The following is an 18,463-nucleotide window of genomic DNA, read 5'->3' as shown; positions in this document are numbered from 1 at the left end:
CAGGTCGCCTTTCTGATGCAAGAGATTTTCTTGCTAGTCTTGAAGAAATAGGTTGCTGCTTTGTGAGAAGACATTTTAATAGGGCCTCAACAACCACAGGAGCCTGAAAGAGGAGCAGAAAGTAGTCTTCTAAAGGAATGCAGGCCAGGCAAATTCTTACTGCAGCTTTGAGAGACCCTGAACAAAAGGGTCACCATGACATCTTGCCCCGGAAATTTTGAGATGACAAATGTTTTAAGCCATCATGTTTGTGGTAATATGTTATACAGTGTAGAATATGTGAAAACAATAAATAAATAAATAAGCGTATATTACTGAATTTTAAACATGGGATTCATTTTTTCTATCTTTAAATAAAATGTTTCATGACATTCTGTCTGGTTTGATTCACAACTTAAAATTAGTGGTCAGTTTTTTTATTTCATATATATATATTCATATTCATATATATAAATATATATATATATATAAAATCAGATTTGCATCCTTCCACTTACATATTGGTTATTTAACAGCTTTTCTAACTCCTATTTAATCTCTAGATGGAAAACTAATCAATGAGTTGCAATGAAAAGTCATACATAATACGGCAATTATTGCTTATATAGTTTAAAAGTTATCATCGCTTTCAGAGTTTCCAACACTAACAAGAAAAATACTGCCACATGAGAATATGGAGAGTCTCTTTTATAGACCAAAATCATCAGGTGACAATAGGCAACTAAAATTGTTTTTCTACAAACAAGAATGCAAAGTCGATGGCTTCATTAGCTATTACTTAAAGTCAATGACTTCATCATATATTATCTAATATACCCTTGAATCGGAAACAGAAAGAAACTTAGTATTGTGATAGAATTTAATGCAATTTGGTGGTCACACAATGTTCAGAAGGGAAAGAAACATCCAACTTGCACCATTTTGGCTTTCAGAATGATCATGAGAGAGGAAACAAAGACGGGAGTGGGGTGGAGAATAACCTTTTCAGCAGGATACCCACAGGCAACTGGAATGCTCAAGTACCAAGAAAGATCTAATTTATGGTCACTAGACACATGAATGGCAATTATATAACAACTAAGACCACGCTTTTAAGAAACAGTTGGGAGGTGACCAATTAGCTGTTACTGCTAAAGTCAGGGTTTCTTCCCCACAGTATGTTACCAAGATAGGTCCCACCTGGACTTACTGTGAGTAGCAAACAGAAACCCAGGTCACCTGGCTCCACTAAATTCTCCTGCTTTTAAACAAATTATGTTTGTTCAGTGCATCCTTGGTATAGATGCTTGACCTGAGCTAACAAATTTTAATCCTCTGAAGTTTTAATCCTCTCCCTATGAAATTCTATCAATGGGAAGCTAAACTCATTCAAGTTACCCAGCTAACACACTGCAGAAATGAACTTCGAATCCACACTGTTAACCAACCAGCCAAATTCCCTGAGAATTAAATCCTAACATTCAAAAGCATCCACTTCTTAAGAAATTAACATCTCCATGCCTCTGGAATGGTGTGTGCTAGTTAAGAAGCCTTTTGAGAACTGGAAAAAACAGTCCCTCAACTACCCATCTAGCTCATGGTTCAGAAAGGCAGTAACCACACCACATGTTGCCACTTTTTGGAATTGCAAGTACGTGCTTGGTAGTCAGTACAAGACATAAGAAAGCTGCTTTGATGATAATTTAGCTTGGAACCAACATCTAGATCCACTGAAGATGCAGGAGAGCTGTGCATCTTGGCAGGAATCTGTTTTAATTTGGTCAGCAGAGAGGTTATGGATCCAACTGGCAGCTAATGAAGCTTGCCATTTCTTCCAGTGATGTACAACCCAGCCACAGACAAAAGTCATGAGACACAGCATAAGAAATCGAAAAGAGGACTTCAGGACACTGAACAAGGAACTAGCTGTGGTGTTTTATATTTTTACCTGGTCCCCGCTTCCCATGCTCATTCCAGGGAAGAGTTCCTCCTGATGCTCTAATCTGCTTAATACAAAGAGCATAAGAGATTACTTAGCAAAAATCAGCCTTAATGATCTCAACAGATTCCTCCAGGAGTGGATTAGAACTACCAGAAAAACCTCCAGGTCAAATGGCTGGTTCCACATTAGATTTTTTAAAAAGATGATAGAAACCACTTTCCACGCTTTGCTTAATAAATTTAGTGGAATATACATATTCAAGTACTCGATGGTCATATGAGTATGTAACACACACAGAATTCAACAGACCCAGAAATGGTAGGACCAGATCCAAGGCTTATAGCCCTCAAATGGTCCCTCTGTCATAGTCTTTTACACTCAGGGACTCAGCTGGCTTTTAGACACCACACAGACAGGTTGTGTCACATTTGATAATTTAAGGAGATGAATGATCTCATCCAATTATCATGCATGGTTTATTCTGTGATGAGTTACCATTCCCCTATGTTTATTTATTACCACTGAGAATTAATATGAATTTTAAACAATTACTCACTGGTAGGCCTTTACACCCATGTATCAACCCCCTGGGAACTAAGCAACACATGCACAATAAAATTCTGCTTATGAAAGTTAATTGTGATTTCTACATTTACTTTAACAGGGAAATCAGGTGTTTGGAGGCACAACCAAGCATTCAATATGTTTAATTTAGAGCAATCTGCATACCCTTCACTGTGCCCACCCTCCTACCCCTTTGCATGGCCCATTTGCTCATCTCATAACATTTTTTGCAGATGCAAATTTAAGTCAATTCTAATATTATGTCCTGGCAAATAAAGGCTGGTATTTTTAAAGTGACAGACATTAGAATTTCACACATTCCTTTCTGTGGCAAATGTCAAAATGACTGCCACAAAAAGGCAGGTTCCTGGCAGTTGAAAACCTACCGCTTCAGAGGTTATCATCCAGTTGTACTCCTGACTCAAGGTATTAAGTCTAGCTTAATCTAAAACAACTTTCTTCCCAAATCGATTCGAAATTTTAAGTGTTTCATTTCTACCAGTAAGAGAACAGTGTTTATAAAAGGCTCAACATTTACACTGAAGAATGAAAGGGTGGGGTTAATTTAGTGTAACTAATCATCAGTTGGATGAGTCACGTAAAAATTGGCTTTTTTGGGGTCTGCTCTTCACAGATTTTTGCTGACTTCTGTGTTAGTTGCTAAAAATACAACTGGTCTTAATTTTACTATCCTGCCCTCAATTTGTAGGGCTGTCTGGAATTGTTTCTATAAACATCATGAATAGATTGCTTTCTTAAATTTCAAATATTCTATTTGGAAGCTGAAAACACACATCTTTGACAATGAGAGGTTTGCAGTGGCAAAGTTAACACTTTTAAAAATGATTCCAACTCCTGTGACACAATACTCATACAACAGGTGCCAGCTGAAATGTCAAGATGAAACACAGCAAACCCCTTTGTGGTTCTGCTTCCTCCTGGTCCCTTTTAGGACCTGGGTTCTATCTTTAACCTAGAGATGGAACACTGCCCCTACTCTGGCCTGCACGTACTCCACTGCATCTCCCTCTTCATTTTTTTATGATAAATGACTACACACATCTTAGGAAGAGAGTTTAAGGCCTGCTATGCATTCATTTTTTTCCCACTCATTTCAAATTTTTCTCATGGCCCAAATGATAGATGAGCACAATAATCTAGCTCACATACCACATTTCATCAATTCATGAGTTCTTAAAAGCAGAAAAATTACACAAAGTTCAAATAATATAGTCTATCCATTGATAATAGTTCTTTATGCACTCTTTCCTTTGATCCTTCCAAAAACACTGCGCAGAATACAGGATGCAATAATAATATCCTTGCTGTGAATATGGAGAAATTGAGATTTAAAGTGAGTTAGGCTCTCCTTTATAGTGATTCCTTCTCCCACTCCATCTTATTATCACAATATGCAGCCAGGTGAGATATTGAATGCTGATACCTCAAAGCCCTGCAAAAGGCAACAAAGCACAGCAGGTAAACATAGGAGTCCTGAACCAAGCTGCTCCAGAACAAATTTGAGCTCAAACAAAATTCCAAAACATTCTTTATACTCTAAACTTAAGTTTCCTCATCTATAACACAGACATGATAGTAATTTTTATCTTAGAATATGGCTTGAAGGTTCAATGCATTTAAAAACATGGAAGGTATTAATTCATGGTTGTCTGGCCTAAAGAAGAGCTCACAAATGTCAGAGTAATATTATAATAACTGAAAGATGACTGTTAGTCATTATGAGTGTTCAGTCACTCTGCAGAGAGAGAACATCAAAATTAACTCTTATTTGAGTTATGAGTAACTATGGGAGAGAGGGGGAAAAAAAGCAAAGTCACAAAAGGGAAATAAATAGCCCACTCTCTTTTCATCTCTTGCCACAAACCACAAGGGTGGTTTTTCCACACTGAACCGTACCAAGGAGATCAAGATTGATTCTTGGATTTGCCAGCATTTGTGATCCTCACCATTCATTCATTCATTTTGGAAACTCAGGAACTGCTGCGAAAGCAGCTGCCAGTAATTTCCAGGCCTTCAGGAGACCTGAGATGCCTCAGTAAGGGCTGACCAGAGATATGCTTTGCAGGAATATTCTGTCAGTGGTTCGTTATCTTAGTGAGTTTATTATTTTGTTTTCTTGACAAGAATCTATTTCAAGATAGGATATGGGGCCAGGGGAGGCAGGAAGCACCAATAGAGTGAGGCAGTGAACCACTTCTATCTGCCCAAAAGTTATAAATACTAATGTTAAATAGCCAAAGCCAAGAACTATCTGTTCTTTTTTTTTCCTTTTCACTAATATTACTGTAACATATTTTGTCCCAAGCACATACAGTAAATTTAATGACATCATTAAAACTACATGGATCTTCAAGATTATAATCTCTCCTAGGAAAGAAGTCAACAAAAAATAAAGACAAAAGAAAATCAAACATTGTGTCCTAAAGGGAACAGAGTAGAATCCTGTTACCACCATGTTAACGAAAATTAATTCTAGTCCACACATCTCGAAATTTAAATATTACTAATGTATTAAATTCTGAATCATGCCATTCCTTCTTGAGAATGGAACGTGCAATTAGATCATTCCTACAAACACATCTCTTGTAAATTAAAATTACATCTATCCTATATTCTAACCATCTGCTTTAATTCTCAAGACTATTTCATATTTCAAAAGTTGCTTTGTAAGTCATGTTTTTAGTCTTGATCCCTTTCTCACCTGCCTCTCTATCAGAACATTCACACATCAATCATGACCTCTCTCCTGCTTTCATCTCTCTACCATTTGGTTCACCTCCTCTCAAATGCTCAAATCTTTCCTCTGGTAACTTTTAGCTTTGTGAACAACCTTCCCCACCCACTAGGCCCTTTTCCAGAAAATTGACTCTTACAACATCCATGGAAATAGCCACTGGCCTTTTGCAATGTAATACCTCCTAGTGAGATCAGGTCAGGTATAGCGAAGTAGCCAAAACTAAGGCAACTAGTGTTACTTTTCCAAATCCCATCTCCTGGCCACAACTGACTGGGTTGTCAGTAGCCATCACCCACCTTCAGACTACCTGTTTGGGTCTAGGATCCTAAACTTAAGGTAGTTCAAAATTTCAATGGAGAAAACATCATCCCTCTCAATCATTCAAAATGAGGAGCATGTGGAAGCAGATAAAGATAATTTGCATAGAAAAAGAACAGGTAACACAAAATAGTAGAGATGAACTTGAGAGATGATCCTGTAGGTAGTCTTACCCTATTCTGCAATTGTTGGAAAATACCTGGCCTTAATTTCATGACTGCTCATCCATCTTCTCTACCATTTAAAAAAATATTTCCCTTTATGGTTTAAGATAGACCTATAGTTTTCTTCTACTTGTAATTGCAAATAGCCTAATATAACTCTTATGCTTAAAACTAAAGAATCTCAAATGCCTTACTTAGCCTGCCTTCCTCTGAATTTACTCTCACTTTCCTCAAATTGCCAAATTCCTTGAAAGAGCAATCTGCACTTGCTGTCTCCTTATTTTCAACTTTTATCAACTCCTCAAGCCAGTGAAACCATGCTTCTGTTCCCAACACTACCGACACTGCTCCTTAATGTCACTGTCCTGAAACATCCTTAATGAAGTCATCTTGTTTGACCTCTACAAAATGCAACTGTAAATCAAGGTTCTTCTGAAACTCAGTGCCTATCACAGTGGACACTAAATAAATATTAGCTAAACAAATGAATGAACCCATCCTCTGTCTTCAAAGATACTGTTTTCCAAATTTGCCTCCAAACTCCTTTCAGATACATATTTCTGAGGGCCAGACAGATACCTAGAAGATGCTGAAACTCAAAATGTTTAACAATGCACCTATTACTACATCCCCAACACCAAACTGGTATTCCTCCTGCACTTCCTAGTCTCTAAGGTTTAGTGAAACATGACCTGTCAAAGGTTGGCATCGTCTTCAATGCTTCTCTGACTCTGCAAATCCCATAATCACCAAGTCCTGAAATTTTACTTCTACACTGTATTTCAAAGCTGTACCATGTTTTCAGTGCCACTATTCTTTTACAGAATGTGAGCATCTCTCTTTCAGTGACTGCTCTAATAGACTTCTATACCTTTGTCACAAACACTGGCCCTCTTTAAATCCACCTTCTACATACTATGATTCAAAATCTACTTTTTTTTTTTTTTTTTTTTTTTTTTTAAATGCCAACAGCAACACAGGATGAAGACCAATTTTTGTTTTGGTACACAGAGCAGAGCTACTGCAAATGTTTTTGTGCTGTGAGCACTACTCACTCCTTCTTTGGTCTTGATGCAAGAAATGTGTAACATAGACTCAAGCCAATAGTCCAATCAGCATCTCTTCCCACACATGAGATACATGCCTAACAAAGGACAGACCAGGTTTATTTAGATAATGTTTTTTTGAACATACAATATGCCCATTGCTTGGTTTAACTTTTGACTGTTTCACACTCAGCTGGGAGTGGTGAATGTCTTCCATGGAGACTCACTTCATCAATTTGTATTCTCAGTACATAGTCCAGTGCAGCATGCAATTTGCTCTGAATAATATTAATTGCATTAATTGTTGGATTAAATTATATCTGATGTTAAAAATATTTGAAGCATGGGACATTAAAAGAGACAGTGTGAACTAAAGCCATTTCTAAAGATTAGATGTATTATTTACATAGAGACCTAAATAGTGGTAAGGGCACTACCTAGAAGACTGCCTATCTACAAGTTATTTCATTACTTGTAAACCAGTAGAAAAAAGAATTACTAACAGAATTTCATTCTTGATAATTAGCAAAGAAGTTTTTATTAAACTGTTATATTACTATTTCCTTTTCAATGAATATTTCCCTAGGGTTTTAATTTAAAAGAATTTTTAAGTACTTTCATTTTTTGAGATCCAGACAATTTTATTGTCTTTATTTCCTAAAGTGAATTTCCATATCTGAATATTTAGGTTCCTAAAAATGAATATTATACTTAGTGACAGCATTTCAAGTATAACCAAGCTCACATAGGAAATGGGGGAAAAAGAAAAGAAAATAGGAAAGGTAATCAACTGCTACCTTTAGCACTGTTAATGTATTTTTGCACCAGATAAATCTGCAGGCTCCCTTCTCTGTCCCAATTCTCATAGCATTTTCACCACAAGTCCTGTTGATCACTTTCTAAAAACAAGTAATTTTCTCAGTGAGCTTGACCCCATTTATGTTATTGAGCTATTCCTCTTTTAACTCTCAAACTATGGCCTTATTGTTTAACCATCCCTTTATATGGCCTGACAGTACACATCTTAGAACAGAACAATTTTATTAGTTCATTCCTATCTTTTCCCTAATGATTCCCAGAGTATGTGGGCAAATGTCAAAAGAAACAATTGTCTAGACTGTTGGACATTTTTGACGGCAGTGTCAATTCAGTGCTACAGATTTATCTGTTATCAACAATTCCCCTTGGAAAGAAACATCTGATAGTTCAGAGGAAATCCGCTCAGTGACTGTAGATTCAATTGAAAGGACCCAAAATTAAGGTCTGATCATGGATAACTCAGGAGACAGCAGACCAAAAATTCACCATTTAATTTGAGGTTCTATGCAAATAATAAATTATGATTAGTAGTAATTATATGCAAATATGAATATGAAATAGAAATGAAGAATGAATTATTTGAATAAAAGAATAACAGAAGGAATTTTCATTATTTGCCAGAAGACCACCATAGTAAACTTTAAATGACTCAGGAAAAAAAACACTTAAAATAGTAAAATTATTCCCCGAACTAAAGCATTTAAAATGGCCAACACCATTATTTTCTACTGCCATCATTTCTAGTTTAAGTTGTTCTTCCCCTTGTGATATAGAATTTTAAATGCATCCTAATTTTTTTAATCCACAGAGCATATGGTTTTAAAAAAATCAGCAGAAGCAAATGTTAAAATAACATTTAGCCAGAAATATCCCACATTCATATTCAAAGAGAACTTCAAATATTGCTTTATATATAACAGCCTGTTTCTGAATTATTGAAATTAAAAATAAAAATGTGCTGGTATATGGGCACCACAATATCAATCTTTTCCTTGCTTATAACTTCATTAGAATGTGCACAAGTGAGTGGCAATTTTTAAAAGAGCAATGGTCATTTTCTTGACTCACTTTAAAAAATTTGCTAATACTAAATTCCTGGGAACTGAATTACTATGAAAGATATAAAGCCTACCTGGAAGGGATACGTTGAAGTTAATGTTTCAAAAATACAAGTTTTAAAACATGCACATTTGCCTTCATTCCTAAAACATCCCACTGCTGTATATGTTTAATTCTTACAAACTTCAAAGTATACCATATCTAAATGCAAAAATAAAACTGCTTACTATGCAAAGAACTTTTTAATAGGTGCTTAAGGTTCTAAAAGCAATATTTTCTTTTCAATACTTATTTTGTTTAAAAGATGGTACCACTATCTTTAGAAAGCACTCCTTTTGTTACTCATCAATTACATTAACTCTACTCCATAGGATGTGAGTGTTTCAAGTTGCTTTAGTATACAATTTCTCATTTCATTCTCTTGACAAATTACTCTTAAATGCCGGTGTTATAAAAAACACTTTGTGATTTAAACCCAAAGACAGTTATAGATTGGTAGAAATCTTATAGCATGAAATTCATTAATAAACTTACCTTATAGAGGTTTTTACCCTAGCAAACCAATGGGAGTTTAAAAAAACTATGTGCGTGCACATGCATAATATTACCTATTAATTAGTATACTACAATTATGTAAATGACACAAATTATCTACTTATACAATGTTAATCTTTTTGGACACTCAAGGAAAAGGTGAGAAATATAGCATGTTTATCATCCTTCTATTCACAAAGTGCAACTCAATTGACAATGAAGTCAACTCCCTTTTTCTTTCAACTCTATAAACAATATGACAGTACTGTTTTCAAGTTTCAGTGCACACAAAAGAAAACATGAATCTTATGCAAGCGACATTGCCATCACAGCAAAATTCCAAGTAGACTGGAAAGAATGGTATGAAAGGTCTGAAAAGAATTGTGGTATTGCTTGTAGACAGTCCATGAAAAGCAGGACTGGTCCACACACTTAGTAACACAGTGTCTGATGCACACCGTAAGCTTTAAGCAAATGTGGGGTGGATATAATGGAACAGAGTCAGTTTTCCACAGCAAGCAGCTTACCTGCTTGTTGAAATGCTACTTGGACAGCTCTTTTAAAGTGAATAATGGAAGACTATCACTTGAAAAACAGTAACATGTTACTCTTTAGAAATACTGAAACAAATTCTGATTTTTTTCAAAATTCTATGTATGTTTATGTTAGAACTGTTTATGCCCAAATATAATAAGACACCAAAGGATATCAACAAATTGTCTAATTTGCCAAAAATATATTTCACTTCACCCATCTAAAAGTTAAGGTTTGAAAATACATACTAGAAAATGAGATGTGACTTAAGAAAGGTTACGGTCTTGGAAATTTGCCTCTGAATTGAAAAATAGGGAAAAGAAGCAAAACTCATGTAGGTATTTTATATAATGATACTCCAGATATACAAATTAAATAATAGTTTGTTGTTAGCACAATATTTTAAATTATTTTTAAAATTCTTAAATGCATTGTCATTTCTTATGAATATGCACTCCTAAAATATCAAATTTGAATATAATATATAATTGGCATTTTTTAATGTTCTTGAAAAAAATAAAGTGTATAAGTGTAAAAGAAAGAGTAGTTCTTTGTTACTGTTATTGATGTTGGAAAAATACTAGAAAGCTGTCTAGGCAGCCAGGTTTCTTTGAAGAAAAAGAGTGATAAGTTTTCATCTATTTTCAAAATGAACCACTTGCTTTATATTCTGGCTTTATGTGTATTTATTAGGCTAAAATTAATGAAACCATGAAAACAATAATAAAGGTGGATTTTATTTATGCCATATAAGCTTATTCTTATCTTTCCAAAATACTTTTCTTTAAATTATATCAATTTCAGTCTACCTATGCCCATTGAAATGCCAATGAAAATAGTTACAAATATATCTACACATAATAACAACAAATTTAACATTATCTCACTACTTATATAGAAAAACATGTCTAATATTGCATATTTAAAACATACACCTGTGGAATAATAAATGTAGTTAGTTGGTTAAGCTAAACGAAAACAAATTAAATATCTGAACAAAGGATTTACTAATGTTCATTGTTTTTAGGCTTTATCTTATATTTAATATCTTATCACATTTAATCATAAGGCACATTTCTTTGTGTGTAGAATAACTACATGTCATTCTTAATGCATGAGATAGATCCATTCCAGTACCATGATATATAGAAATTTGTTTTCTATTGTCTTTTAAATACAATTTATCTTTTAACAATTTTTTCATAAGTATTTAATCCTCAAAAGTACTGCCCTTTTGTGAGATTTTATGGTTAGTTCCTGTAGCTATCTCTGATAATTAATTATACATTGACACCATTATACAGTTTATGTTAAAATCCCCATGTAGTAATGGATTTTCAACCAATTATTGTTGACTGGCATCTGGATATGACTGAGATAAAAGTTTAATATGAACAATATAACTATGAGACTTAAAAAAACTGGATTTACAAATAGATTCTAAAATTAAGGACAGATTTAAATTAACATTACAATACTGGCTATCATACATGTAATCCTGAATTTTAAAACAGATATGTCTTAATATATATGCCAAGAAATTATAGAAAAAGAGAACTACTGTTTTTAAAAACTACATTTTAAAACACTAATATAACACCTGCATTCTATAATATGAAAACAATGTTTTATCCACTTAAACACAGACCAATATGCGTTAGGTGGTTTCTACCAAATTGCAAAATTGTTTCCACCTTATTGGGACAAATATTTCCAAAACAAACATCTAGCACAAAGAAAGAATTGTACAGAAATTCCTTTTTCTGGAAAAAATAAAATTAAAAAAACTCAAGTTATTTTAGTGTTAATTCTTAGAATAGTTTAACAACTATTTTAATACAGGACAATATGTTATATCAGAATATTGGTTAAACCAAAGAGCAAAAAATCAGATATTTACAATGACACATAACTTATGTTTAATTACAGTAAAACTTAAGCTCTTCATACTATGGTAAATACTAAAAAAACTTTGAATTACTAATTGTAATTCAGGTCCAACTCCAATTAGTGCCTAATTAATTTTATAGTGTATTAATAGCTTGTTCTTCCTCTTTTGATGATAAGACCTTCTCATATTTCTTTTTCTCTGAAAAATAAAATTGTCAAGAATTTGCCAATCATTTCCAGAGAAATTTACACACAGAAGCACAATAATTTGCCCTTAGTAATTGCTAGTCATTGTATTCAGTTTTTATAAACCTGATTTTTTTTTCCAAAAGATTGGAGATTTATCCTGATAAACACTGCATATGATATCTTTTTATGCATGAAAAGCAACTGGCACTACATCTTGATGAAATTAATGCCACATTTTTTTTAAATTTCAAAGTTTATTCTAAAATCAAACATGAAGTACAAATGTCAACTATCACTTCTCCTTTCCTCAGAAGATGGTGTTACTAACTTTTCAAGTAAATAACTGCAGATGCAGAAGCCTTCCAAAAATATTAATATTACTTACATGAGAGTGGCTTAGAGCTACAAAATCTGTTCTCAGTTCAGGGAATAAGGCTTCATATAATCAGAATATATCTGTACTTTCAGTGTCAAATAGTATTCAAATCTTTTCAAAGGAAAGAAATTGTGGTGCCCTAATTCCCATTTTTGTCCACTATTTATTCTCTTTCTTGTCCCTAATAAGTTTCTGACCACGAAAATTGTGTTATTTTAATTTTAGGAAAGCATTTACTGCAAATATTCTTTTTACAATTAGAATCTTTACATTAATATTTACCACAGTATGTTCAGGAATAAAAGGTTTATTTAGAAAAGCCATAATCTTCCCCAATGTGATGATGCATTCCTCCCAAGTAACAGAAATACGGATTGTCAGTTTCAGATAATACTTTAAAAACATATGATCTGAACTCATTTAGAATGTGACTCTTTGCAAAAAGGTACTACTCATTTGACACAAAATGCAAACAAGTCACTTGAGTTTTCACTTAATAGGCCAAGCTACACAAAGACTAAAAAAATTTAAATGAAAGTATGATTTTTTAATAAGAGTGAAGGACTTTGAAACATCTTAAGGGAATTCTTACACTTTTTATGTTTTAAAAATATCTAGTTGGAACATTCTGCCAATTAAACAAAGATCTGCCGATGACATTTACCCTCTCACTTCATAACAAAAAAAGATATGCAATCATTTTTATGGAAGATTATCTAAAGAGGAAAGATACTATAAATCAATGACAAAAAATATTAGACACTCTCCTTCTCCAGGTTAGAATATCCATCCTCTAGACTCTTACCCTGACATCTAAGGTAATAAATACAGCTGAATTTTAAATAATAGCTTCAGGGTTTCAGTCCATAAAGATGCACTGTTGGTATCCACCAAAAACTCCAGTATTCAGCACTCCGCCAACAAAGGACAGCAAATAATTCCCAGCAGCATAAATACCGGGAAGGCTACCTTGGGCTTTGTTTTTGTTATGTAAAATGCATTAAAGTGACTCATCCACTTAAGATTACCTACTCTTAGAAGCTTTAAAGTAGCTTCAAGAACCAAAATAAATGCTTTCCCAGAATGCCTGATAGGCTATTCAGAGCATTTAAAAATATGTATATATTTGTATGTGCCACTGAATTTGATTCTTTATTGCAGCCTAAGAGAATTGTTATATTTCATTCCCTTCCTGCCGTGTGACTATAGTTACCTTTCAACAGTCTATTTCCAGAATAGCAACGAGTTTTTTTTTTTTTTTAATTTAAAAGTTATTTTAGAAATGTTAAAAATAGGGAAAAAATTGCAGGAGGCTGTGGAAACAGTCCCTCCCTAAAAGAATAGGGGTTCTTTTCATTCTAAGAACAGGAAACCGCGTGTCTGTGAGCACTTAGATGTTTCCAGTGAAAGGTTAGGGAGGTTGGATTGCATAGCCCAGGACCTGTAAGCCCCTGGGTGGACATCACGCTGTGCTGCGGGGAGCAAGCACACCTCGGGTCCTAAAGGCTGTGAAGTGCGCCCAAGAATTTGGGATCTAAATGAGTTTGGACACTAGAGCAATTGGAGATCATCCCTGAGGCCAAGTGAGGGAGAAGTCCACACTACCCTGGCAAGCCGAAATTAACTATTTGTAAAATACTTAACCAAAACACAACTTTTTATTTAAGTGGGTTTGATGAGAGCGGATACATGACTGGAAACTTTTCCCCCAGTCCAGTTCAACTCTTGAGTTTCTAGAATCCTTTTCAGAGATGGGCTGAGGCACCAGGAGTCGGCGACCGACGTTTCCCGGGACAGCTCGGCCCCCTGCGCCCGGCAGCGCTCAGGCTCCGGAGACGCCGGTTCGGAGCGCATTCCAGCCGCAAGCCGCGCACACCGCCGGCTCGCTCGGCCTCTCCAGATCCGAGCCCGTTCGCCTGCCGCTCGCTCCCCACCCCCACGGGCATAAAAGCTCCGCGACTCCGGAACCGACCCCCGCCTCCAGCTCCCGCGGCATCCCCCGGCCCGCGCTCCCCGCCCTGCCCGGCCCGCCGACTTACGTGACGGCTGAAGGGAACGGTTCCTCGGACGAGGGGTCGATCAGCAAAGATTGGAAAAGTGTCAGAGTCAAGGCCAGCAGGCAGCCAGCAGCCATCTTCGCGATCGAAGATCAATCCCCCGTCCCTCCCCAGCTGGGGGAAGGAGCGGTGCTGGAAACCGCGGGCGGCGGAAAGGGAGCACGCTCTCCCAGACCGCCGACGTCTGGAGGGCTGGCGCGCCCGGGGCCCACGGCGTGGAGTGGCTCGGGGAACCGCTAGGACGAAGCCGGGTGCCGGGGAAGGGGCGGTGGCGGGAGGACCCACTAGCGCGTCTCGGCTGCTCCGCGCCGCGGCTGCCTCGCCTCCCTCCCCTCCGCCGCCATCAAGGGCGACTTTGGAAACAGTCCTCGGCAAGCCTGCCGGCGCTCGCGCGCTCTCGCTCTCCCTCTCGGTTTCCTCCCTGATTTATTCCCCTGATTGCCCAGGCAAAGGAGGAGGCGGAGGCGGGGGCGGAGGAGGGGTGACGGCGCTGGGGAGGGGTGGGGGTGAATGCAGGAATGGGGGAATGGCAGGCAGGCAGGGAGACTTGTGGAAGAGAGGCTCCGTCTGGCTTCTCTCGGCTAGTCAGAGGGAGGTGGCTGGGGGTGGGCAGCGGGAGGGCTGGGCGTCAGAGCAGTCGGGCGGAGACGGGCCGGGAGCAGCCCTCCATACAAGGCAGAAAGGAACTCCCAAAGTCGGCGTGGGTTTGCTCCTGCCGCGCGGCGTGCGGGGGGGAGCGGACCCAGCCCCGCGGGGCTCCCGGGGGACAACCAGCCGCCCGGCGGGCATCCACAGGCTGCAGAGGCTCCAGCTGAGCACTTGGCTCGTGTCTTCCGGGCTTATTTTTGCACGCGCGAGCAGCGTTTCCCCAACCCTTCTCCCAGGCGCAGAATCCACTGCCTGCCTAGGAATCGTGAAGTGATTTGACAACAAATGTAGGAGGGGTTTGTGTTGCATTTTTAAAGCACCACTATTGACTTTCTACCAGGTGGCACTATTTGCCTGTGTGCCAGAGGTTAGAGCCTTTGGCGGGACTTGGTACTAATTGTGCCAGAATTGTACAAATGGACTCGGCTTACCTGACGAGGGCTGAGCTAGGGACAGATAAAGAAGGATGTGATGCTGTAAAATCTCCCCAGTCCTGCCTTTCTGTAGGACAGAGCGGTAGAGGGTCGAATTCTCCATCTACAGTGGACAGTGCTGTGAGAAGGGCTTTGTAAAGTCCTAATGGACCGGCCTCCAAAAGGGTCCCGCTGGGCTGCCACAGCCTCTGCCTTGCCTGACAAGGTTGTCGCAAGGTATAGTTACGGTGTCAAAGTGAAGGCAGAGAAAGGGTAAGCCTCAGGAACAGGTGGCACTCTGCAAAAAGCGCCTGAAATGTGGAGGAGGAATTAAGGGAGGGGGAGAATACTAGGGAGTAGCAATGCCGGCTGGTTTTACCTCCACCCTCCGGAGAAGCGGGTGGCAGGGCTGCGCAGGCCTTCTAGAAAGAACTGAGGGGTCTTCGTTAGGCCTCTCCTGTCCAGTACAGGCCTCCTTCCAGGAGGGACCTGGTCGGCAAAGGGTAGAAATCCTTGAGGATCTTCCAACAGTATATGAGATCACTTTTGACATGAAGTGCAGATTATACAACTCCTGATAAGAAGGAAAATGACCACTCTGAAAATTTGAAAAATTAGTAATTATCGGGGAAACTTTAATTAGCTAATTTTTAATTAGCCGCCCCCCTTGTTCCAGTAAGAGCTTATAAAAGGAGCAAGTCCCTTATTAATTCGGAAATAATGTTTCAGTTCTCCGAGAGTGACCTGTCAAAACGAAGGATGGTGATGGTGATGGTGATGATGATGATGATTACTGGCCAAATTTTAAGAACATTTGTGATTCTTCCCCTTCCCCCATAGCCCTTCTTTTTTCTGCCTTATTTGTTTTCTTTATGTCCTCTGCATCTCTATCTTGCTCTTTGTTTCTTTCTTCCTACTCTGAGTGGTCTCACAAAAGGCACCCCGGCGCGACTTAACTTAGTTTGTTTTGTGCTAGGCAGAGAGAGTGTGGCAGCAGGAGCTGCGCCAATGAGGGATGAAGTGGGATGTAATGGGATTGAGTCCTCGAGCTGGGGAAGGACATTTTATATGACTGAAGATGGCTTTCCACTCCAAAATTAGACAACCAAATAGTCCAAATCCATCATTTTTTTTCAATTTTTAATTATTCAAAGGCAGATTTTCTTCCCCAGCATGAGAATTAAAAAGAAGAAAATTAGATGCCTATTATTGTCTACTTGATATGTTGGTATTATAATTGGCTCAGTACATAAAAAATATCATTATAATATATTCCATCCATTATTTCATTAATGACACCAGACTTCCTCCTATGGTACACCATTTCCAATTTCATATCTTTAGGAGAAAAGGCTTAAAGAAAAAAAGAATGTAATAAACTTCTTTGGAAGGTAAGTCAGGCTTTATTATTAACTTTGTTGGCCTTTGAGCCAAATCTCAATTTCTTTGGATCACTCTGATGAAGCACTGTGTTCTCCAATATCTGAAGCAGTGGAAGAAAGATATTGCTTCTACAATTCTTATTGAAAGGGATGGTTATCAACTGTAAGCCTAAATCATTGTTTAATATTCTGTAGTGAGGTTTGCTATTAATTGCTTTTTATGAACCTAAATCTTTCTAATGGGAATATTCAAAATGTGGTTTTTATTTTTTAGGTATGATAGCTAAAGCAAGGCCATTCCCACAACATAGCATTATGTTTCTGTTGGATTAATTTAGCCTTCTTCACTGCCTTTTTTTTTTTTTTTAGCTTAGTTCAGTTATTTTGGGAAATTCCATGAAAATCATATTCCATTAATTTTAATAAATTTTTGCTAAATCACCAAGATATGTCTTTCAAAATAAAATGTTTACCAATCATAAGGATTGATGATAAAAAATATCCTTGTTGCATTATGAGCTATAAATGAGCAAGAAGTCACAAATCAATACCTACTATCCATTTAAGAGAAATATTTTAATTAGAATATAAATGAGTAAAGTATTACAGGAGATTTTTATATTTAATCAATTTAGATGATGTCAAAAAGGTTTAATTCATGCAAAATGTTGTGTTTGGCTTAGAACAAATTTATGATGTGTAATTTTTGGCTAATTCTCAATTGTTATATAAATGAAAGCCAAATTTAAAGACAAATGGACAGAAAGCTTCAACTGTCTTATCTCCTTAGGGTATACACTTAGGAGATGGTAATAAGAAAGAAATCAACTCAGAAGTATCAGTTCCCAGGAGAATGGTTAAGAGAATGTACAGTGATTTTTAAGTCAGAGTTCATTTTTGGTATTTTTAAAGAAAAGAGCATATAGAGGCCTTCATGTTTAAAAAATGGAGAAAAAAAACTATTCTAAATTAGGAAACCTGGTCAAACATTTTCCACAAACAAGACAACTATGTAGGAGTTATTTTTCCTTCACCCAAGATATTGACAGATATGACATTAAACTTTTGTGGAAAAAAATTCTTTCCTAAATGGACACAAAGTAACATTTAACAAGTATTTATTGAAGGTTTACTGTTTGACCATCAGAGTACTATATTGGCAAACTTATACTGGTTACATATTTTGACAAATTAGCTGTTATATTTTAAAATACTATCATTTCTTCAACCAATCAATACCTTTCTTTTTATTCTACTTTCACTCTCTGCTAACCATGGAATATTTTATTTGATTTTTTATTGTTTTATTTTTGCTCTTCCTCTTCCTCTCCCCCATTACATGCAAACACACCTCAGAAGAGAAAAAATAAAAGAAATTAGGGCATAAACCATGACTTTATATTAAAAAAAAATAAAAACTATTTGACTCTAAAATCTAGTTTGTATGGTAAGATCCTTCTTCATGAATCTAGAATTGTTTTAACTGTAAGTTATAGCACAAAGGCATATAGACTCCATTTACTTAGGCCTGCATAGATATCAGGCAGTAGAAAACTCAGTTTTTTTGTGCACATATTCACTAGCAACAAAAGATCTCTTTTCTAGTCAGTGGTAAGAGGTAATAGTAAAAACTAAAATAACCAAAACTAATAACTGCTGACACTCTTTCCAGTGTCTTGAATTTTATGGATACAGCCTTCCATGAAGAAGACAAAGATCATCTATTAACATTATTCTTGTGATGCTAGATTTTTCACATGCTCTAAACATAGTAAAACACCATTATAACCT

At 36.9% G+C, this 18,463-nt stretch overlaps 1 protein-coding gene across 13 annotated transcripts in view; it reads right to left on the bottom strand.

The window, feature by feature from the left end:
* CACNA2D1 (calcium voltage-gated channel auxiliary subunit alpha2delta 1) overlaps positions 1 to 14,692 on the bottom strand; it is a 455,544-nt gene extending 440,852 nt beyond the window's left edge. For 3 of the 13 annotated variants that reach the window (XM_079151106.1, XM_079151111.1, XM_079151113.1), the window contains exon 1: positions 14,212 to 14,690. Coding sequence is in view for 8 of the 13 variants with exons in the window: in XM_079151110.1 (XP_079007236.1) it covers positions 14,212 to 14,306 (95 nt within the window). In the remaining 5 variants the exon portion in view is untranslated. Of the gene's footprint in view, positions 1 to 14,211 lie in introns of all 13 variants that reach the window. The other 10 variants (XM_079151118.1, XM_079151107.1, XM_079151116.1 and 7 more) reach the window with 7 other exon arrangements.
* Positions 14,693 to 18,463: the final 3,771 nt, after the last annotated feature.

Source organism: Sciurus vulgaris (assembly GCF_902686455.1).
Source record: "Sciurus vulgaris genome assembly, chromosome: 8".
Taxonomy (NCBI): Eukaryota; Metazoa; Chordata; class Mammalia; order Rodentia; family Sciuridae; genus Sciurus; species Sciurus vulgaris.
Note: the sequence above shows the minus strand (reverse complement) of the source record. Positions and strands in the feature narration are given on the sequence as shown.